Here is a 17,133-nt window from a genome sequence, read left to right on the forward strand (position 1 = left end):
ATAGTGTGATCAGATAACATCAATAGGAGCCTAGGATAACAAAGAATGCTTGGAGTGGTGTGTAGGCTGGGAGAATACACAGAGGAGATATGGACATGTGTGTGATCATAACTTGGAAGGGGGACTCCCTAGAAATCTGGGAGAGAGGTGAAATATGAGATGGAACCAGTGAAGAAACAAGAGTATCCAAGGGGTAGCCTACACCAATGTGGAGAGGAACCAGAAACACACTTTCAGTATCATCAGTGTCAAGAGTGCAATTTTTCAACTACTATGTTTAACTCTATAGTTAATACACAGGAATTGTCCATTCTGTAGAAACTTTAACAAACCTCCACCTCTCCTCCTTTAAACCTTTACTCCCTCCCGTTTTCAGTCCCAACACATTACAAAGTATATTGCTCTGCATATTCCCACTACAAACATATTCTGGTTTCCTCCAGTTCCTTCTCACATTTTTACATAAATATCCTTCTACTTGTTCAAGATCATCCCTCCACATACTTTGCTTCTTCCAGCTCTTCCATGCGCTGAATAGCATGTGTCTCATATTTGGTTCTCCACTGGGCCACTTTGCTGTTGGCTTTGGACAGGGCACGCTGCAGCTCTCCCTTGGCTTCCTGCTCCTGTTCGTATTGTTCCCGGAGCAAGTCACAGTCATGGCAAGCAGACTGCAAGGCATGGGCTAGGGCATTCTTGGCCTGTGTAGTTAGAATGATACAAATTGTCAGAACACTAACCATTTGTGACTGGACATTTTTACTACATTTTGATAAAAAAAAAAAAAAAAAATAAAAAAAAAATCCACATCTCACAGCCTACGTACAGCAGTTGCTAGAGTAACTGGAGGAGAAAAGTGAATAGCATTTGGAACTCTGTATTTCAGACTCGACATTGTTAACCAGGATCAGTTCTTTTTGCCCAATTTGTCTGGGATACCGCCTCTTAAGCACATCAGCACGAAGTGCTTCAGGCAAAGATGCAATAAATTCAGCAACAGGAAATGTGTGAATAATTGCTCCAGAAGATGTTTCCCTGTAAGCTTTTTAGGTAAAATTTAGTGTTTATCTGAAGGTGGAAGAGACTTTAAACTGTATTGCCATTTCTAGTCCTGGGTACTCCCGGTACTACCTGGGTACTCCACTACTGTCTTTTTTTCACTGCTGCTGTACCCTTTGCCTGAATGATTTCCTGTAGGAGTAAGGTATGTACACAGAGCTATTTTTATTCACTTCTTTCATGTTTTTGAACTTCAGAAAGCATGGCAAGAAGGGCTTAAACTGTCTTATTTAATTTCTATGTCACTTCTGTGTATTATATTCCAAGGCAAAGCTCAAAAGTTTAACTGTTCTCATGTCTCTGCCTTTATTTTACAGTTTTCTGGGCCAAATTAAAACAACTCACCTTATTTTCTTCCTCTAGTTGCCTCTTTAGCTCTTCTGTCTGCTGCGTGAAAGACTGTTTGCTTCTAGTCAACTGAGAAATCAATGACTCCTTCTCCTGTAGTTGCTGCGTTAGTTCATCTAATGAGAAAACACTTTTTTTTTAGATGGAAGAATATGAACAGACAGACATATAAAATTCACATGAATGAGGAAAGAGATTATATGGAAAGAGATTACAAGATACAATGTGGTAAAAAGAAGGGAGAGTAACAATTTAATTTCCACCAGGTAGAAAAAAGCTATCAAAGATGAACGCTATGCTAAGCATCAAAAGAAAGGGGATGAGCTGACTGCAAAAAACACACACTGGTTTTGGTTCTTTTGGGTTATCTTTGTTTCTTTGGGTGGAGTATCCATGACGGCCACAAGGAGGAAATTCTAGTCTGAGTTTTGCTCAGATCACTCAGTGATGAACATATAAGAAAATACACAGGCATTCAGGCAACATATTTAAGTGCTTGGCACAGGACAATTATATTTTGTCTAGGGACACACCATTCTTAGTCTGTAGACATGTTTTCTGTGTGTTCAGGTCATTAATTAGCCACATATGTTCATCATCTTTGGTTCTGACTTCACTAAACTGGTCTTCAAGAGCTCTGCACATCTTTTCCAAATTGCTCTGTTAAGAAATAGAAAGCACATCTGTCAGCTCATCCCATTGTTTAGAAGAACAATAATAGCAATGAGAAATGTTTTTTCCTATGCAGCAACCTTGGCTTTAGAGACGGACTCCATGTTACTGGTCAAGTCATCTATCTCCATCTTCAGCTCACTCTTCTCCTTCTCCAGCTTCTGCTTGACTCGTTGCAGGTTGTCGATCTGCTCCCCAAGCTCAGCTGTGCTGTCTGCGTGCTTCTTCCGCAGGGCAGCAGCTGTGGCTTCGTGCTGCAGCGTGGCCTCTTCGAGGTCACGGCGCATCTTCTGAAATTCTGCCTCACGCTTCTTGTTCATCTCAATCTGAGCTGCTGTAGCTCCTCCTGCTTCTTCCAGGTGCTCGCTGATTTCTTCCAGCTCCCTGGAAAGTTCAGCTCGCTGCTTTTCAGTCTTTGCATAGACTGCACGTTCAGCTTCAACTTCCTCCTCCAATTCCTCGATTCGAGCCTATGAAAATTAATTGGTTAAATGAAGATTTCTGAATAGAAGTACATGAAATTACCTTTAAGGAACAAAGAACGTACATTCACTTCCATTTATATCAGCATAGATAGTGAAACACCACTAGAAATTTCACTGAACTGTGTCCTAGGACTTAAAATACTCAGTTTTGGAGCAGCAGTGAATGTAAAATCTGATACTTCATTTTATGTTGTATTTTAGAATGGATTCATTATGTAATGACAGACCTAGTACTGTACTTTTTTAAAGGCATGAGGGATGTGCCACCGACAAATATAAAATAATATGAATTTCTTATAAATTTGCAGAAGGTCAGGCAGGCCATCTCCAGCAGCAAACAAGATAGAAGGAACCTTGGGATGAGCAACCATGGGATAATGTCACTTAAAGGAGTTGTCTTCCTGTGTCTCCATTTGGAAGGTGATTTCTGCCCTGATGATGAGAAAATATCAGTCTTTGTTTTCTCTGAAAGGTAATTCTCAGTAGCTTCACTACTATTACAAGTCAGCATTGGATCCATTTTTGAAGTCTGCCACAAGGTTCGCTTAAGTGATTTCTTATATAGTCAGCTATGAGTATAGACCAGAGCCTCTGTAAAAGTGCCCTGAGATTGGAATAGCACCCATGTTCATTGTTTTATTCATGTGTAGATAAATATTTTTGTAGAACAGTCTAAGAAAACATAAATTCTTAATTGATTATCAAATATTAATTCTAATGAACCTTGTGGTGGTTTTAGTTTGCTGGGCAGCCAATTTCCACCACAACTGCTCTCTCACTGTCCCTCCTCAAAGGGAAAGGGGAAAAAATATGATGAGAAAGGCTCAGGGTTGAAATAAGGACAGGGAGATCACTCAACAGTAATTGTCACAGGCAAAACAGACTCAACATAGCGAGATTAATGAAATTTATTACCTTTTACTAACAAGCTAGAGCAGTGAGAAACTAAAAACAAACTACAAACACCTTTCCCCCATCCATCCTCTTCCACCTCCTTCCTTCCAAGAGGCACAGTGAAATGGGTGTTGTGCTCAGTCCCTAATGCTTCATCTCCACCACTCCTCAGTCACTCTGCCTCTGCTCCATGTAGGGTCCCTCCCACGGGATGCCCTCCTTCACAAACTGATCCTGTGGGGCTGCCCACAGGCTGCAGCTCTTCAAGAACTGCTCCCATACGGACCATATGACTCAGTACCATGGGGTACATACCCCAGGAGCAAACTGCTCCAGCATGGGTCCCCCAAGGGCAGTAGCTCCACTCAGGCCCGCTGCTCCTGCATGGGCTCCTCTCCACAGGTGGCAGCTCTGGCTCGGGGCCTGCTCCTGCAGGGGCTCTCTATAGGCTACAGACTCCTTCAGGGCAGATCCACCTGCTCCACTATGGGCTGCAGTGTGGATATCTTATTTTCCCTTTCTTAAATATGTTCTCCCAGAGGCACAACCGATATTGCTTAATCGCTCGACACACGCACCTAGCTTGGTGTCATCTGCAAACTTCACCCTCAGTAAGTTTGCAGATGACACCAAGCTAGGTGCGTGTGTCGATCTGCTTGAGGGTAGGAAGGCTCTGCAGGAGGATCTGGATAGGCTGCACCGATGGGCTGAGGTCAACTGCGTGAATTTCAACAAGGCCAATTGCCGGGTCCTGCACCTGGGGTGCAATAACCCCAAGCAGAGCTACAGGCTGGGAGATGAGTGGTTGGAAAGCTGCCAGGCAGAGAAGGACCTGGGAGTGATGGTGGATAGTTGGCTGAATATGAGCCAGCAGTGTGCTCAGGTGGCCAAGAAGGCCAACGGCATCCTGGCTTGTATCAGAACCAGTGTGACCAGCAGGGCTAGGGAGGTGATTGTCCCCCTGTACTTGGCTCTGGTGAGGCCACACCTCGAGTACTGTGTTCAGTTTTGGGCCCCTCGCTACAGGAAGGACATCGAGGTGCTTGAGTGGGTCCAGAGAAGGGTGACGAAGCTGGTGAGGGGCCTGGAGAACAAGTCCTACGAGGAGCAGCTGAGGGAGCTGGGCTTGTTCAGCCTGGAGAAAAGGAGGCTCAAGGGCGACCTTATCGCTCTCTACAGATACCTTAAAGGAGGCTGTAGTGAGGTGGGGGTTGGCCTGTTCTCCCATGTGCCTGGTGACAGGACGAAGGGGAATGGGCTAAAGTTGCGCCAAGGGAGTTTTAGGTTAGATGTTAGGAAGAACTTCTTTACTGAAAGGGTTGTTAGACACTGGAACAGGCTACCCAGGGAAGTGGTGGAGTCACCATCCCTGGAAGTCTTTAAAAGACGTTTAGATGTAGAGCTTAGGGATATGGTTTAGTGGGGACTGTGTTAGGTTAGAGATTGGACTCGATGATCTTGAGGTCTCTTCCAACCTAGAAATTCTGTGTGATTCTGTGTAATTTCCCATTTCCCACTACTCAGTTCTGGGCAGTGGCAGGTCCCTTTTGGAGCCAGCTGAAGCTGGCCTTTATCTAATATGGGGCAGCTTCTGAACTCTTCTCAGGCCACCCCTGCAGCCCCCCGCTACCAAAACCTTGCCATATAAACCAAATACAAAGCTGTACTCAGCTAATAAATATATCAATATCCCTTAGACTTTACCTGAAGCTCCTTGATTTTCTTTTGCAGCTGAGAACTTTGAGCCTGCTCATCCTCAATTTTACTTTGGAGCTGGTTAATTTCAAAGTCTTTTCTGTTAAAGAACAAAAATGCAAATTCAATATGGTTAAGATAAAATATGAATTCTAGAATTCAAATGTCAGTGCAATACTTTTTTAGCCTGTCATCCATCTGTTTCTTATCATTTTCCAGATCCATGATGGAAACCTGAGACATTTTCAGATCCCCTTCCAGTTTTCTCTTTGCTCTCTCAAGGTCCATTTTCAATTTCTTCTCTTGTTCCAGAGACCCTTCAAGCTAAAATACATAAGACATAGTTTGAAACACATAAAACATACCTCAATGGTAAATATTCCTGATTTAAAAATCTTTACTTAAATTGAATATTGAAAACTAGAGAAAACAATCATACTGTAAATGCTTCTCATCTCTACTTTTGATACGCTCACTACAGAGTCAGGGTTTATCTTCAGATATTAAGCTGGCCACAACTTGGCCATTCACAGTTGAAATGAAAGTTTTTGAAAAATACCCAAATTATTTTTTTTCAGTTAGTGCAGTTCTTAGCATGCAGACTGCAAAACATTGACAAATTCCCAGTGTCCGCAGTGTCATGGTGTATATACATAAATTTTATAAGTTCACAGCAAGCTTCAGAATGTCACAGATACACTGCTGTAGCTAATTGGTTAAAATGGGGCACAAAGGCCTACAATACTGGAATATCCACTTATAAACATAGATTAAGCAGGCAAGGAAATATGGAAGAAACACTGGTTTCCACAATACCCTCTCAACTGCCCATGAGTTATTAAGTGAAATTACTAGAGCTGGCTTGGCTGCTTTAGATATTGTTTACACACCTAGCTGCAGATTTCTACCCTCTCCTAATCTGTCAGAGCATCCACCTACAAAACTCCATTTATTATTATTATTATTATTATTATTATTATTATTATTATTATTATTATTATTATTATTATTATTATTATTATTATTTTTCTTACAACATCTACTTGCTGCTCCAGTTTGGTCTTTGTTTTGGTGAGTGTGCTGACTTTGTCTTCCTCAGCTTGCAGGTCATCCAGTGTCTGCTGGTGTACCTCCTGTAAGGCCTTTTTCTCCTTGGTGAGTTTGGAAATATTTTCATCCAGAGCTGTCATCTCTTCAGTTAGATTCTTTACCTGTTAGGCAGCAAGCATCCATACTATGAGGGGGTGCCATGGGAAATGACAGACTAAGAAAGAGCAGTGAGTGTAGCCTTGCAAAATATTGTATGGGTTACGTCAAAGTGCTCTCCACTAAGGTATATACTATTAATGATGGGAGTAACCAGCATCATGGCTGGCACACCTGTCTGACCCTGCAATGGTAAGAATTCCTGCTTGAGTTGGTCTTGACTACCAGTTCTATCCTGCTAGTTTTAGTAGTGGAATGTGTGCTAGATTTTCACAGCCTCTGCAAGCTTTACTTTATTGGGATTTACTAAAGGACTCTGGGTTGTTCCTGCACAAAAAATGCATTTCCTAAATACAATACATTTGCTAGGCACACAGATGTAATTTCTCAGAAAATGAGGTTTATTAAGTTATTACGGAACACAGTAAGTGAGTGAACAGCTGTGTGGTGTTTAGCTGCCGGCCAGGTTAAACCACAACGAAGAGAAATATAAGAAAACGTTTGGCATCTGCAAGATCAGTTCGCTTTGATGCACATGGGAAAGGCTCAAAACAGCCATTTTGTACTGAGCCACCCACAAGCATACTAGTTCTCCATCCACAAGAGACACAAATATACTGGCTCCTTATATGTAAAAACAGTGGAAGATAGAAGTTCTCCATCAAACACCTTAACACCTAAAAAAAGTTAACTCATTTGAACTGCAATAGGAAAATAATAATATTTTTTTTCCTAAGAGGAAGTTATAATTTTAGCAAAACCTTTTATGCCACAGGCACTTAGGTGTTACCTTTCCTATACTTTGGGAACATATCACTTCCATTCAAACCACTTAGGAAATTCTGTAACTTGCCACAGAACTGAAAACATTCTGGGGAAGAATAATTTCATGATCCCTGTCACCTTATTCTCTGTTGCATGCTTCTCCTTTTCCATTCTGGCCAGAGTCTGTTCAAGGTCATCAATATCTTTCTTCAGCTCAGAGCACTCATCCTCCAGTTTCCTCTTCTTTGCTGTCAGTTCAGCGTTCGTTTCCTCTTCATCCTCCATTCTTTCACTAAGTTCTTTAATTTTAGCTTCCAGCTGAATTTTACTTTTGATGAGACCTTCACATCTCTCTTCAGCATCAGCTAGATTTTCACTATCCTGTTAGAACATATTGAAGGCATGTTATATTTTCATAAAAATTATGAAAGGTAACATGTTGCTCAAACACCACCTCCAGGAAATGAATTGTATAAGTCAGGGCAAAAGTTCACATGCAAACCACAGTAATGCACAAGATCTAATCATGGGGAGATTGAACTGCTTTGTCATGGCTTAGGAAAGTGAAGCATAATCCCACAACAGAGATCATAGAATCATAGATGCTTCCTTTCATCTGGTCAGATATTTTGACTGTAATAACACGCCATAAAAACTGATCGGTTTGTGTCATAACAAGGAGCCTATGGTATCAGCAATATAAATAGGTGGGTCAGCAAACTGGATGTCATGGAAGCGTGAGCTTAGATGTGGATTTATAAAACACAGTATTTCATAGTCATCTTTCAGAGTGTTGGGGATGATTCTGTCTGTAATAAGCTCTTCCAATTAATGACACAAGTCTGATAGTCTCTCCCCCAACTTCTGTCACTTAATTCACATGATACTTCCTTCCTCCCATCATTCTCTAAACTCTCTCTCAGCCAAGACAGGCTCAGGCTCATGGCTAAACAGGATTGCTCAACCTAAATTTTAGCCTGCAACTTATCTGTCATTTTGAGCAACATGACTGACAGATAAAATGTTACCCAAATTAATGCTACTGTGAGGTATTCTAGGCAGAATACCAGAAAAGGTATATGTTGCTTCCCATAAGAGTTGTGGCCAAAAGACATCACTGCAGTAATGTAGTATGTTGTGTATAATTCTCTCTCAGATTCCTACTGAAACTCATGGGGCACTGAAAATCATGGTTATCAAGTGTGCATTTTCTGATAACAAACATGGACAAGATGGCTCTTGAAGAACCCTTCAAGCAGAGTTGATTGAAATTCACACAGCAATGGGACTTAAAGAGCAGACAGGAAGGGCTGTTCTAGTGCTGAAACAGTAAGAAACTGTGATTCAAGAAAGAACCAGACAACACTCTGAGGGCAATGATCATACCTTAGGACTTCTTTTATGCCCATACATTTGGAACTATTGAATGCTTCAAATGGTATCCTAACGTTGAAGTTAGTTAGCTAAATATGGTCTTCTTGCCTTTTTTGGATTACCATACATGAAGTGAAGCCTGAAATGCTTATAGACTAGGTTGGCTCTGGAGGACAGGGCATTAAGTACCAAAAAGGGTACAAAAAAAATCAGAAAAATATGTTAAACTGAAGTGCTGAAGGAGGATTCCGGTAAGGAATCTTGTTTTCAACATGCATGGTTACATCCTTGGGGCCTAAAACAATACAGGACTGTCCAAAGACGGCTGGTTTGGGAGCACATAGAATCAAGTGACAGGTCCACTTGCACCAGACTGCCCTTGGCCACAGAGAATCTTTATTATATTTCAATACCTTCTTGCCTTGTGCAATTTCAGTCTCTGCTCAGCACTGTTGTAGCTGAAAAGCATGTCTTTGTTCCACAGTTTCAGTCCTGTCTCTGACAGAAAAACAGCCCCATCCCTGGCTCCACATTTTAGTGGTCAGTAAATGAGGAAATAGTCTGTATTTAATCCAGATTTGGAGACCACAGGTAGTGCACATTGTGTATACAGTGTAACATCTAAAGCACTGAAAAATCTGGCCCTGTTACCTGTCTGTTTATGTAGGACAACAGAAAAGAGAATTGAAGAGGCGGTAGGGTGAATCTGAAAATGGAGGCTACTCACAGACTGAACCTGCAGCTGCAGGTCATTTTTCTCTTGCAACAGGTACACCATTTTCTCCTCCAGCTCCTTCCTCTTTGCCTCAGACTTTGCAAGCTCTTCCTTGATTTTCTCAAACTCTTCCTTCATATTTGCCATCTCCTTCTCAGATTCTGCACTCTTCAGCAAGGGCTTGATCTTGAAGAACAGCTTCATCCAGGGCCAGTGTTTAACATTCATGAATGCTCTAACATTGTATTGAATGATGTAAATGGATTCTCTGAAAACACATGAAAATGATACAGATTATCAGACTAGTGAGACTTGTGTTAGAAACAGACTCTGGTTATTGGTCACACAGCATCAGCATTCTGCTCAGGGCAGTTTTGTGTGAAACTTTTTATCTCACCTTGCTTCTTTCTATTAAAAGTCATTTCTAGGCCCTGGATTGCTGCATGACTAGTTCAGTAGCATGAACAATAGCTATGTATGGACATGGAAAGAAATACTTAAAAACAGACAAACTTCTCTGGAATGTTGCCTGGAAATCTCTGAGACTTTCCCAAATCTCAAAGAAAGTGCAAGTGCTCTGGTAAAGACCAGAATGAAAACTGATTTCCATGAACTATTGCTGTTGAGATTATAAATATGGGAGTTACTGTAAATCATGGAATCAGTATCTTGATGCTTTTGGATCACAAAAAATAGCAACTATAGAAATTATTAAGACAGAACATAAAAACAGAAATTAAATCTTTTTTATGGTACTGAATGCCAAAGGATTTTTGTCTATGCCCATAGTTCAAGGGGACCTTCAACAGTTCATTGTAGAGAAATCCAATAAGAGTTATTGAATTCTTAGAAACTGTGCCTGGGTCAGGAAGTCACTGAACTAAATATATGCTGTAGAATATTATAGATAAAAGCAACTGGTTAGCAAAGAGCTTCCTAGTGATCCTAGCTTTCCCTAAAGCTTTCACTTGTCAACAATATTTGAGACAGTTTGCTTGGCTGCTGCCATCCCTACATTCTAAATGTTGCATGACTCATTCCACCTTAAAGGGACAGAATATAATTTGGAAGGGTATGTGGGAAGGTCAAAAGTATAGAGTATTATATACAGTATAGAGAAAAGTATTCTCTGTACAAGCTAGAATTCTTTATCTTAGATGATGAAGTCATGAAAGAAAATTGAAGAGAAGGAGAGCAGAATGTGATTTTGTTCCTTTCCTTACAAAACTGGACTAATGAGATTCAATAAAATTATCAGACAGCACAAGCCAAACAGCCTACTGAACAAATGGAAAGGTTTGTCTGTCTCCATCACAGGGAGAGGTTGAAAATGGTTCTAAAAGTTAGTGCATTCCTGGAGGAAAGGTTCACTGTTAAATATTAAATATCATGGTCCAGATGCACAGTCCAATTGCTAAACAGCCATTGCAAGGATTTGGAAGGCTATAACAAGGAAAGTATTAGTTTCTGCTTTTTCTGTTTCCCCTGGTCTTTCTAAGGGTCTTCACCGGGGACAGATTTTTTCCTGAGAGAGGGTAGTGCATTGCCAGACTTTTGGTCTGTCACAATAAGTTACTTAGTGTGTCCTTGTATTACCTTCTTTCATTCATCTTTTTAAATTCAGTTCTCATGAGGTACCCTCTGCACATAGCTTGTGTATGAGTGATGAGGCTCACAAGCTTCTCATCTCTCATCTCTTCTAGGAGTCCTAAGAGACCCGCTTTGAAGAACACCTAAAATATAAAAGAGGTTTGAATAGTTTGAGGGCTAGGCAGATACACAACCATTGGAAGCTGATGCAGTATAGTTTAAAGAAGTTTTGGAAGAACACCTGCAGAGTAGACATTGAACAGCTAGAGAAATTTGGGGTTCATATCCTCAGTGTTTCTGTGATTGATGACAAGTCACGTTATATGTGAACTAATCACACTATTGCAATGTTATTTGAGGCACACTCTAGAGTAGGTTGTGGAAGATTTAGCTCATCAATAGTTATTAAAACAGAGTTAACTTGCAACTTAGTATGATATCTTATCCTGTCGCTTCACTGTATCCTTCTGTATCTTAGTGGTCAGGCTCTGTAAACTGACATACAGATGGCTTGAGAGCCATACACGATGATGTCCATATAATAGTATATACAGTTGGGTTTGTGTCCAGAGATAGTACTGCTTTGATTGTGTTGGTCAGAGAATCAGTGTACCACCTAACGCTGCTTTGGATATGGAAGAGAGACATGTGTGTGCCTAAATCCCCTGAAAAGTCTGTCTTCCTAAACTTATCTTAGCTTGCCTAATGTGCACTGATGTCAGGGAGTTCATCTGGCAGGAGAAAGGGGCAGCACTAGTTCTAGTTACAGCCATGCAGGGTCATTCTGGTAGCATGGTGTTGCCTGGACTGACAGGCCTATCCTAACACATACCCCAAGAACCAGACAAGTTTTGTGTGCTCCTTCTTGCTTGTACTGTACTTTGTTTCCTAGTCATCATGAAGGCTGATTTGATCTGGAAGAAATTCTTTAAACAAATGGTATATTTTTTTTTTTGCCACTGATTGTACCCACTCTTCCACAAGGACTTTACCTTGGTATGGCCAAATCTGTATTGGTTGTGGTCCACATCAATAGAAGAAAGAAGCTTTTCCGAAGCACTTTTGCTGTCAATGAATTGGCCTTCTGGAATGGCTGAGGCATTAAGAATCTTGTACCTGTGGTAAGACAAGTTGCAAGGCACTGGTTGCAAACTGTGAGGAGAATAGGAGTCATCATACATCATAAGATAATGTGATTGGAAACTGAGCTGTCTGAAAGCAGCTGAATATGCTATCTGAAATTTAGACCAGTCTTGGCTGAACAGAACATGATGACAAGAGAATATGTCTGCTTTTCAAAGGAATCTGCTGGCTGTGTAACAACATAGTATGCTGTTACATACAAAATTAATGTGCATACTTAACAGTGTTTGCAGGTCCAGGAATTAGGAAGAACATAGTGAGAACATGTCAACCTTCTCTTCCCATCTTGTTTCATTGACCAGAAAAAGGCTATTTAAATTAAAGTAGAAGGTAAATTAAAACTGCTGACAAAAAAAAAATCTATATTCCAAAAGGAATACAGATCTTGCAGAAGTCACTGTCTGTATAAAATCTAACAACGAAGCCTTGAGTTTGGGCTAAAAATGGCACAATATTATTTTTTAGCTAACAGAAGTCTTAGTGTTTTGTAAGGTAGCTTAATGATTAAGGTAATCCTGTGTCATGGACAGGATCACCTCACTCTTCTAAAGTGTTTTCCTCATATACAGGAATGAGGACAGGTGACTGCACTCTGGCTCACTTCTTCTTCTCAAGTTTATCTTGAAAGAAAATATATAAAATCAAGATAGTGAAAGTGGCACAAGAACTTTATTCTGTATTTTAATCTTCTGTTGTAGTTCTTCCTAAACTTCAGCATGTTTCTTTTGTACTGTATAGCACTTTTTGGTTCTGGACCATGGCCATTATGGAGAGATCCCTTCACCTTGTCACTTCAAATTATGATTTGACAGTTGAGACCAGCTAATGCCATAGTGAATTAAACAGCGGGTTGCAGCACATATTCAGAGAGGTCCTGAATCCTAGACTGCTTTTCCTCAAAGTCTGAATACTCTTGTCGCAAAAAGATTAAAAAATAATATTGATTTCTTGGGAAAGGGGAAGGAAGGGAAGGGGAAAGAAGGGGAACAGTGGGGAGAAACAGACAAGCTATGTCCTCTTGAGGGGAAGAGCTTTTTACACCAGGTCAGCATGTAAGATGCTACTGATACATTTATTAATAATAACAACCAATTCAGATTCAGCACTTTATAGCAATTGAACTCACTTGAGCCAGTTTCATTATCTCAATTTTAAAGAAGAGAAAGCAAGACACAGGATGCAGGCAACTGACTGAGCACCAACAAAGCCTTGGAGTTTGGAATGCTTAGGTACCACACTCTAAGGAGACTGTGCTGACATTTATTATTCTTGTAGTGTTTTGTAAGCCTATAGGAGACTTACAAAGAGCAATCTATTATGCCATTTAATTCATTGCCCTAAAAACATTTTGCATCTTTTTGAATCACCAGGCAATGACTACAGTTCAGAAACAATATGGGTTCTGATGAATCAACAAATCTCTGATCAAAGAGGGAGAAGACTGGAGAGACCTAAGAGAGTATTTATGATGACATTCCCTCAAATTCCACTGAAGTAGTCTGTTTCAGAGGATGTGTCTCCATGATATCACCAGATTTGGCACCTGAGTTTTGGGTTTACTGAATCCTTAAATTAACAAACTAATAACTGAAGACCTACCGTTGCTTAAAGTCTGCATAAAGGATTCTGCTTGGAAACCCCTTCCTGCAAATTCGGATGCCTTCTAGAACCCCATTGCACCGCAGCTGATGCATCACCAAGTAATGGTCCATTTCACCTTAAACAAGATACATATATCATGACTGTTTCTATTTTTTATTTCCTTCCCCCTCTTCCCCCCCCCGCCCCCCCCAGGAGTCTCCATATTTACTAGCATGACAGTGCAACTTCTCCTTTTGCTAAAATTCAACCCGTTCTTGGTTAAGGATGGAGGAAATGAAGACAGAACATGTTTTCAATTCATAGAAGTGAAAAATATCATCACTCACTGGATGCAGGTAGAAGTGGCATGTAGAATGTAATACAATCTGGATAATCAGCTCTTCATGTTATGTAAGATTTTACCTTGGATTTTCTGTAGAAGTATTGACTATACTTAACCTTGATTAGATTTGATAGATAGATTCCTACACAGTAGAGGATAAGGAAGATGCTTAAAGTTTTTATCAGTCCCTTTAACTGCCTGTAAAGGACAGCTGGAATAATAAATTGGAATAATTATCCTTCTTCTATAACATCTATCAGGTATAACAATCAACTATATTTCTTAATCTTATTCAAAGTATTGCAAACAAAGTACAATTGAATAAAATATTCTTGGAATCACTTCGTCATGAAGAAATTTCTCAGCTCCTAGAGGCATTAATTAATGCAGAATGGTACATATTGCTAACCCTTACCTTTTCAGTGTAATCAATAAAGGTGTACCCAAAGAAGTGGTTAGAAAAATCAAGCATAAGCAGCCTAAAAACAACTAAAATCAGAAAACGACCAGTTTCTCTTCACTTTACAATCCTTAATTTTGTTCACACATTACTACTTTTCTTTTTCTTAGAAGGCAAAAGTCTAATTTCCTCTGAGTCATCTCTGAATATTAAAATGACAGTCATATTTGGCAAAATCATTCATTCATGTATATTTCAGTAGATTTCCTTAATTCCCTTACATCTTCTATTCCTGTCAAGATCCCAGTGGGATTCCTTTCTCTTCACTTTACGGATATGAAGTGTGGGACATTCCATATGGGCTTCATTTATAGTCAGTGGAGTGAAGCAGAAGCATTTTTTTCTAGGATGTGATTCATCTCATCCTAAGACATATAAAAGCAGCCAAATGAGTCATACCTTAAAATGCCAGCTTCTCTCCATTGAATATATAAATTTAGGTGAATAGCTGAAATCTGAGTGTCATACATATGTGTGCTGCTGAAACCACGCTTGTGGTCTTCAGGGTTATACAAAGAGACATGAACAAGTAAGGTAAATGCTTTGAAATTCTGGAGCAGATTAAATAGGTGCTGAACTCCTGTTTCCTTGTATTCTTATTACATCCATTACACCTTCTTATTCCACCTGTATCACACCTCCTATAGATTAGACTCCTAAAACCCACACAAGCAACTCTCCCCAGGTACTTAACGGCCACATGAAATACCCCCCAAACTTGACTGTTCTTTGAGACTAAACTCTGCGTGAGTTAAATATTTAATTCAATAAATGAACAAAAATAATTTTATATCAAAATGCCCTTCAGGTGCAAAGAGTACCCAGCAGCCTATACAGGGAATTCTACAAAGGATGCATGATTCTTTTGTCAGTCCTCCAACTCAGTGAATCAGTTTCTAACATGAAATATTTTGAGTTGTTAAATTGTCTTGAACTGAACTCAACAGTATTGAATGACATAGTGGTCCTTAAAAATATGCATTTATTAGAAATTTGCTACTGTTGTTACTTGTGACATGCAATTTCATCAGCTCTAATACATGCCATCTTTATCATCAGCTCTGTGCATACATTAAGCAAAGATGACTAAGTGTGGTGGACCATATAAGGCTCAAAATTTTACAGTCATGAAAAAATACAAGAAGGCTTACTTGAGCACTGTTCCATAGGCCACCCCCCACAGGAATTTTACATGCATGGGGAGCTGTTCTGGAAGAAGTTGGTGTGGAAGCTTAGCAGCACAATTCTGGTCAGTCTAGTGTATAATAACACTTACCAGGTGTCTTGGTCTCATTAGGAATCAAGCAACGCACAAAGTGAGGATGGGTGCTTCTCAGGTTAGTCATCAGCTTGTTTAGATTTTCCTGTGAATAGAACAAAACATGGGGTTTGAGCTCTGAGCTACAAAGCTTTTGCATTTTTATTCAGATGTCGAAGAGCTGTGGCTCAGTTTTAAGAGGAAATTCACATACCCTGAACACAGCAGACACTGTCTGGAAAGAGCCCCCCTTCTTCTTAGCACCTTTCTTGCCACCACTACTATCACCTTGGAAGAGTTGAGATACATAAGAGTTGAATGGTTAGAGTAGGCAGTGTGTTATGGACTAATATAAACATTATATTTTGATGTGAAAGTGATTCAGCGCTGCATGGGAGTTTTATGTGAACTGCTGTCAGCTGGTTATATATTAATCAGTGTTTGGTATATTTTGGTCTCAGATGCACAACTTAAGTTGCGTCATAATGTGATGTGGCTGTGGTAGTATGTAACACTACGGTCTGACATAAGCTCCATAGCAGTTTACTGTGTACCACTGGAAATTGGTTTTACTTAAAGATATACTCTCAAATTATTTTTATTTTGTTGTAATGTGGTGAAAGGCCACATGAATGGTTCAGCGGTGGACATTTGTTCATGAGTGCAGTGAAGCCTTTAGGAAAAATTTGTTCTAATGTTGCAGTTGAAGAATAGGGACCTATTCTGAGTTACAGCATCCCCAAGGCAATAAATGAAATATAGCCTCAGGAATACAAACCCAAAAAGCTCAGTAGCTTTTCAGAATTGCTGTATTGTTGAAGTCATTTAAATGGAGAACTAAATGGAGTCTTCTCTTCTCACCTTCCTTGTATTGATGATACTAGTAAGGACCACAACTGCTTCATCCCTACTGTTTTCTAGGAGTGTGTGGTACCCTCTTGAGCCTCAAACCCAGCTGCCCACATGCGTGTTGACATGTTACTCTATACTAACACTTTATGCCTAGCATCCGAGTTTCCTTTTTTTTTTTTTTGTAGCAATCGTATGGTTATTTTTGGTAAAACAGACCCATTGACTGTCCTACTTGACAGCCTTAAGTCACAAAAAAAAGGCAAGAGGTTGAACTGCTCTCTGATGCCCTTAAAGAACTTCTAAATTAATTTGTCTCTCTTTTTTTTTTTTCCCCTGTTGCACCAGGGCTGCTCAGCTGGATATGAAATAGTTCTGTGATCTCCTTGAAGATGTAAAGCTGTGAACCTCTCCATTACTTTTAGCTCTTCCTGTTCACCTAAAGAAATAAAACTCTGTCTCCTAAGACTATAAAGTGCTTACACTTTGCACATACATGTATATTTGGCACCTGTCTGGATGATGGCTGACCATGCATATGATTCACAGCTCAGTAAGCCAGGAAACATCCAACTCCTATCATTTTGTTTTGAACTTGCTGAGCATTGCTTCTGTGCACCACACCACATAAACATGGTGCTTTCTGCAGTTATTCATGATGGTATCTTAGTTTGGCATATCTGTGCATGTGAATAG

At 40.0% G+C, this 17,133-nt stretch overlaps 1 protein-coding gene and 1 long non-coding RNA gene across 6 annotated transcripts in view; one reads left to right on the plus strand and one right to left on the minus strand.

Moving 5' to 3' along the window:
• LOC137841843 (uncharacterized) overlaps window positions 1-15,586 on the plus strand; it is a 33,598-nt gene extending 18,012 nt beyond the window's left edge. For 2 of the 3 annotated variants that reach the window (XR_011088781.1, XR_011088783.1), the window contains exons 4-5: window positions 6,253-6,308; window positions 13,317-15,586. This is a non-coding gene — a long non-coding RNA (uncharacterized lncRNA). The remainder of the gene's footprint in view (window positions 1-6,252; window positions 6,309-13,316) is intronic. The other variant, XR_011088782.1, reaches the window with a different exon arrangement.
• Window positions 1-17,133, minus strand: part of LOC137841832 (myosin-13-like) — a 37,479-nt gene that overhangs the window by 8,272 nt on the left and 12,074 nt on the right. For all 3 annotated transcript variants that reach the window (XM_068655214.1, XM_068655211.1, XM_068655212.1), the window contains exons 17-30: window positions 15,803-15,876; window positions 15,607-15,694; window positions 13,546-13,663; window positions 11,796-11,919; window positions 10,810-10,946; window positions 9,226-9,481; window positions 7,263-7,505; window positions 6,188-6,364; window positions 5,332-5,477; window positions 5,163-5,253; window positions 2,160-2,549; window positions 1,941-2,067; window positions 1,405-1,523; window positions 505-701 (exon numbers count right to left, since the gene is read on the minus strand). In XM_068655214.1, the coding sequence (XP_068511315.1) occupies window positions 505-701; window positions 1,405-1,523; window positions 1,941-2,067; window positions 2,160-2,549; window positions 5,163-5,253; window positions 5,332-5,477; window positions 6,188-6,364; window positions 7,263-7,505; window positions 9,226-9,481; window positions 10,810-10,946; window positions 11,796-11,919; window positions 13,546-13,663; window positions 15,607-15,694; window positions 15,803-15,876 (2,287 nt within the window). The remainder of the gene's footprint in view (window positions 1-504; window positions 702-1,404; window positions 1,524-1,940; window positions 2,068-2,159; window positions 2,550-5,162; window positions 5,254-5,331; window positions 5,478-6,187; window positions 6,365-7,262; window positions 7,506-9,225; window positions 9,482-10,809; window positions 10,947-11,795; window positions 11,920-13,545; window positions 13,664-15,606; window positions 15,695-15,802; window positions 15,877-17,133) is intronic.

The sequence above is a fragment of the Anas acuta genome, chromosome 18, assembly GCF_963932015.1.
Source record: "Anas acuta chromosome 18, bAnaAcu1.1, whole genome shotgun sequence".
NCBI classification, from domain to species: Eukaryota; Metazoa; Chordata; class Aves; order Anseriformes; family Anatidae; genus Anas; species Anas acuta.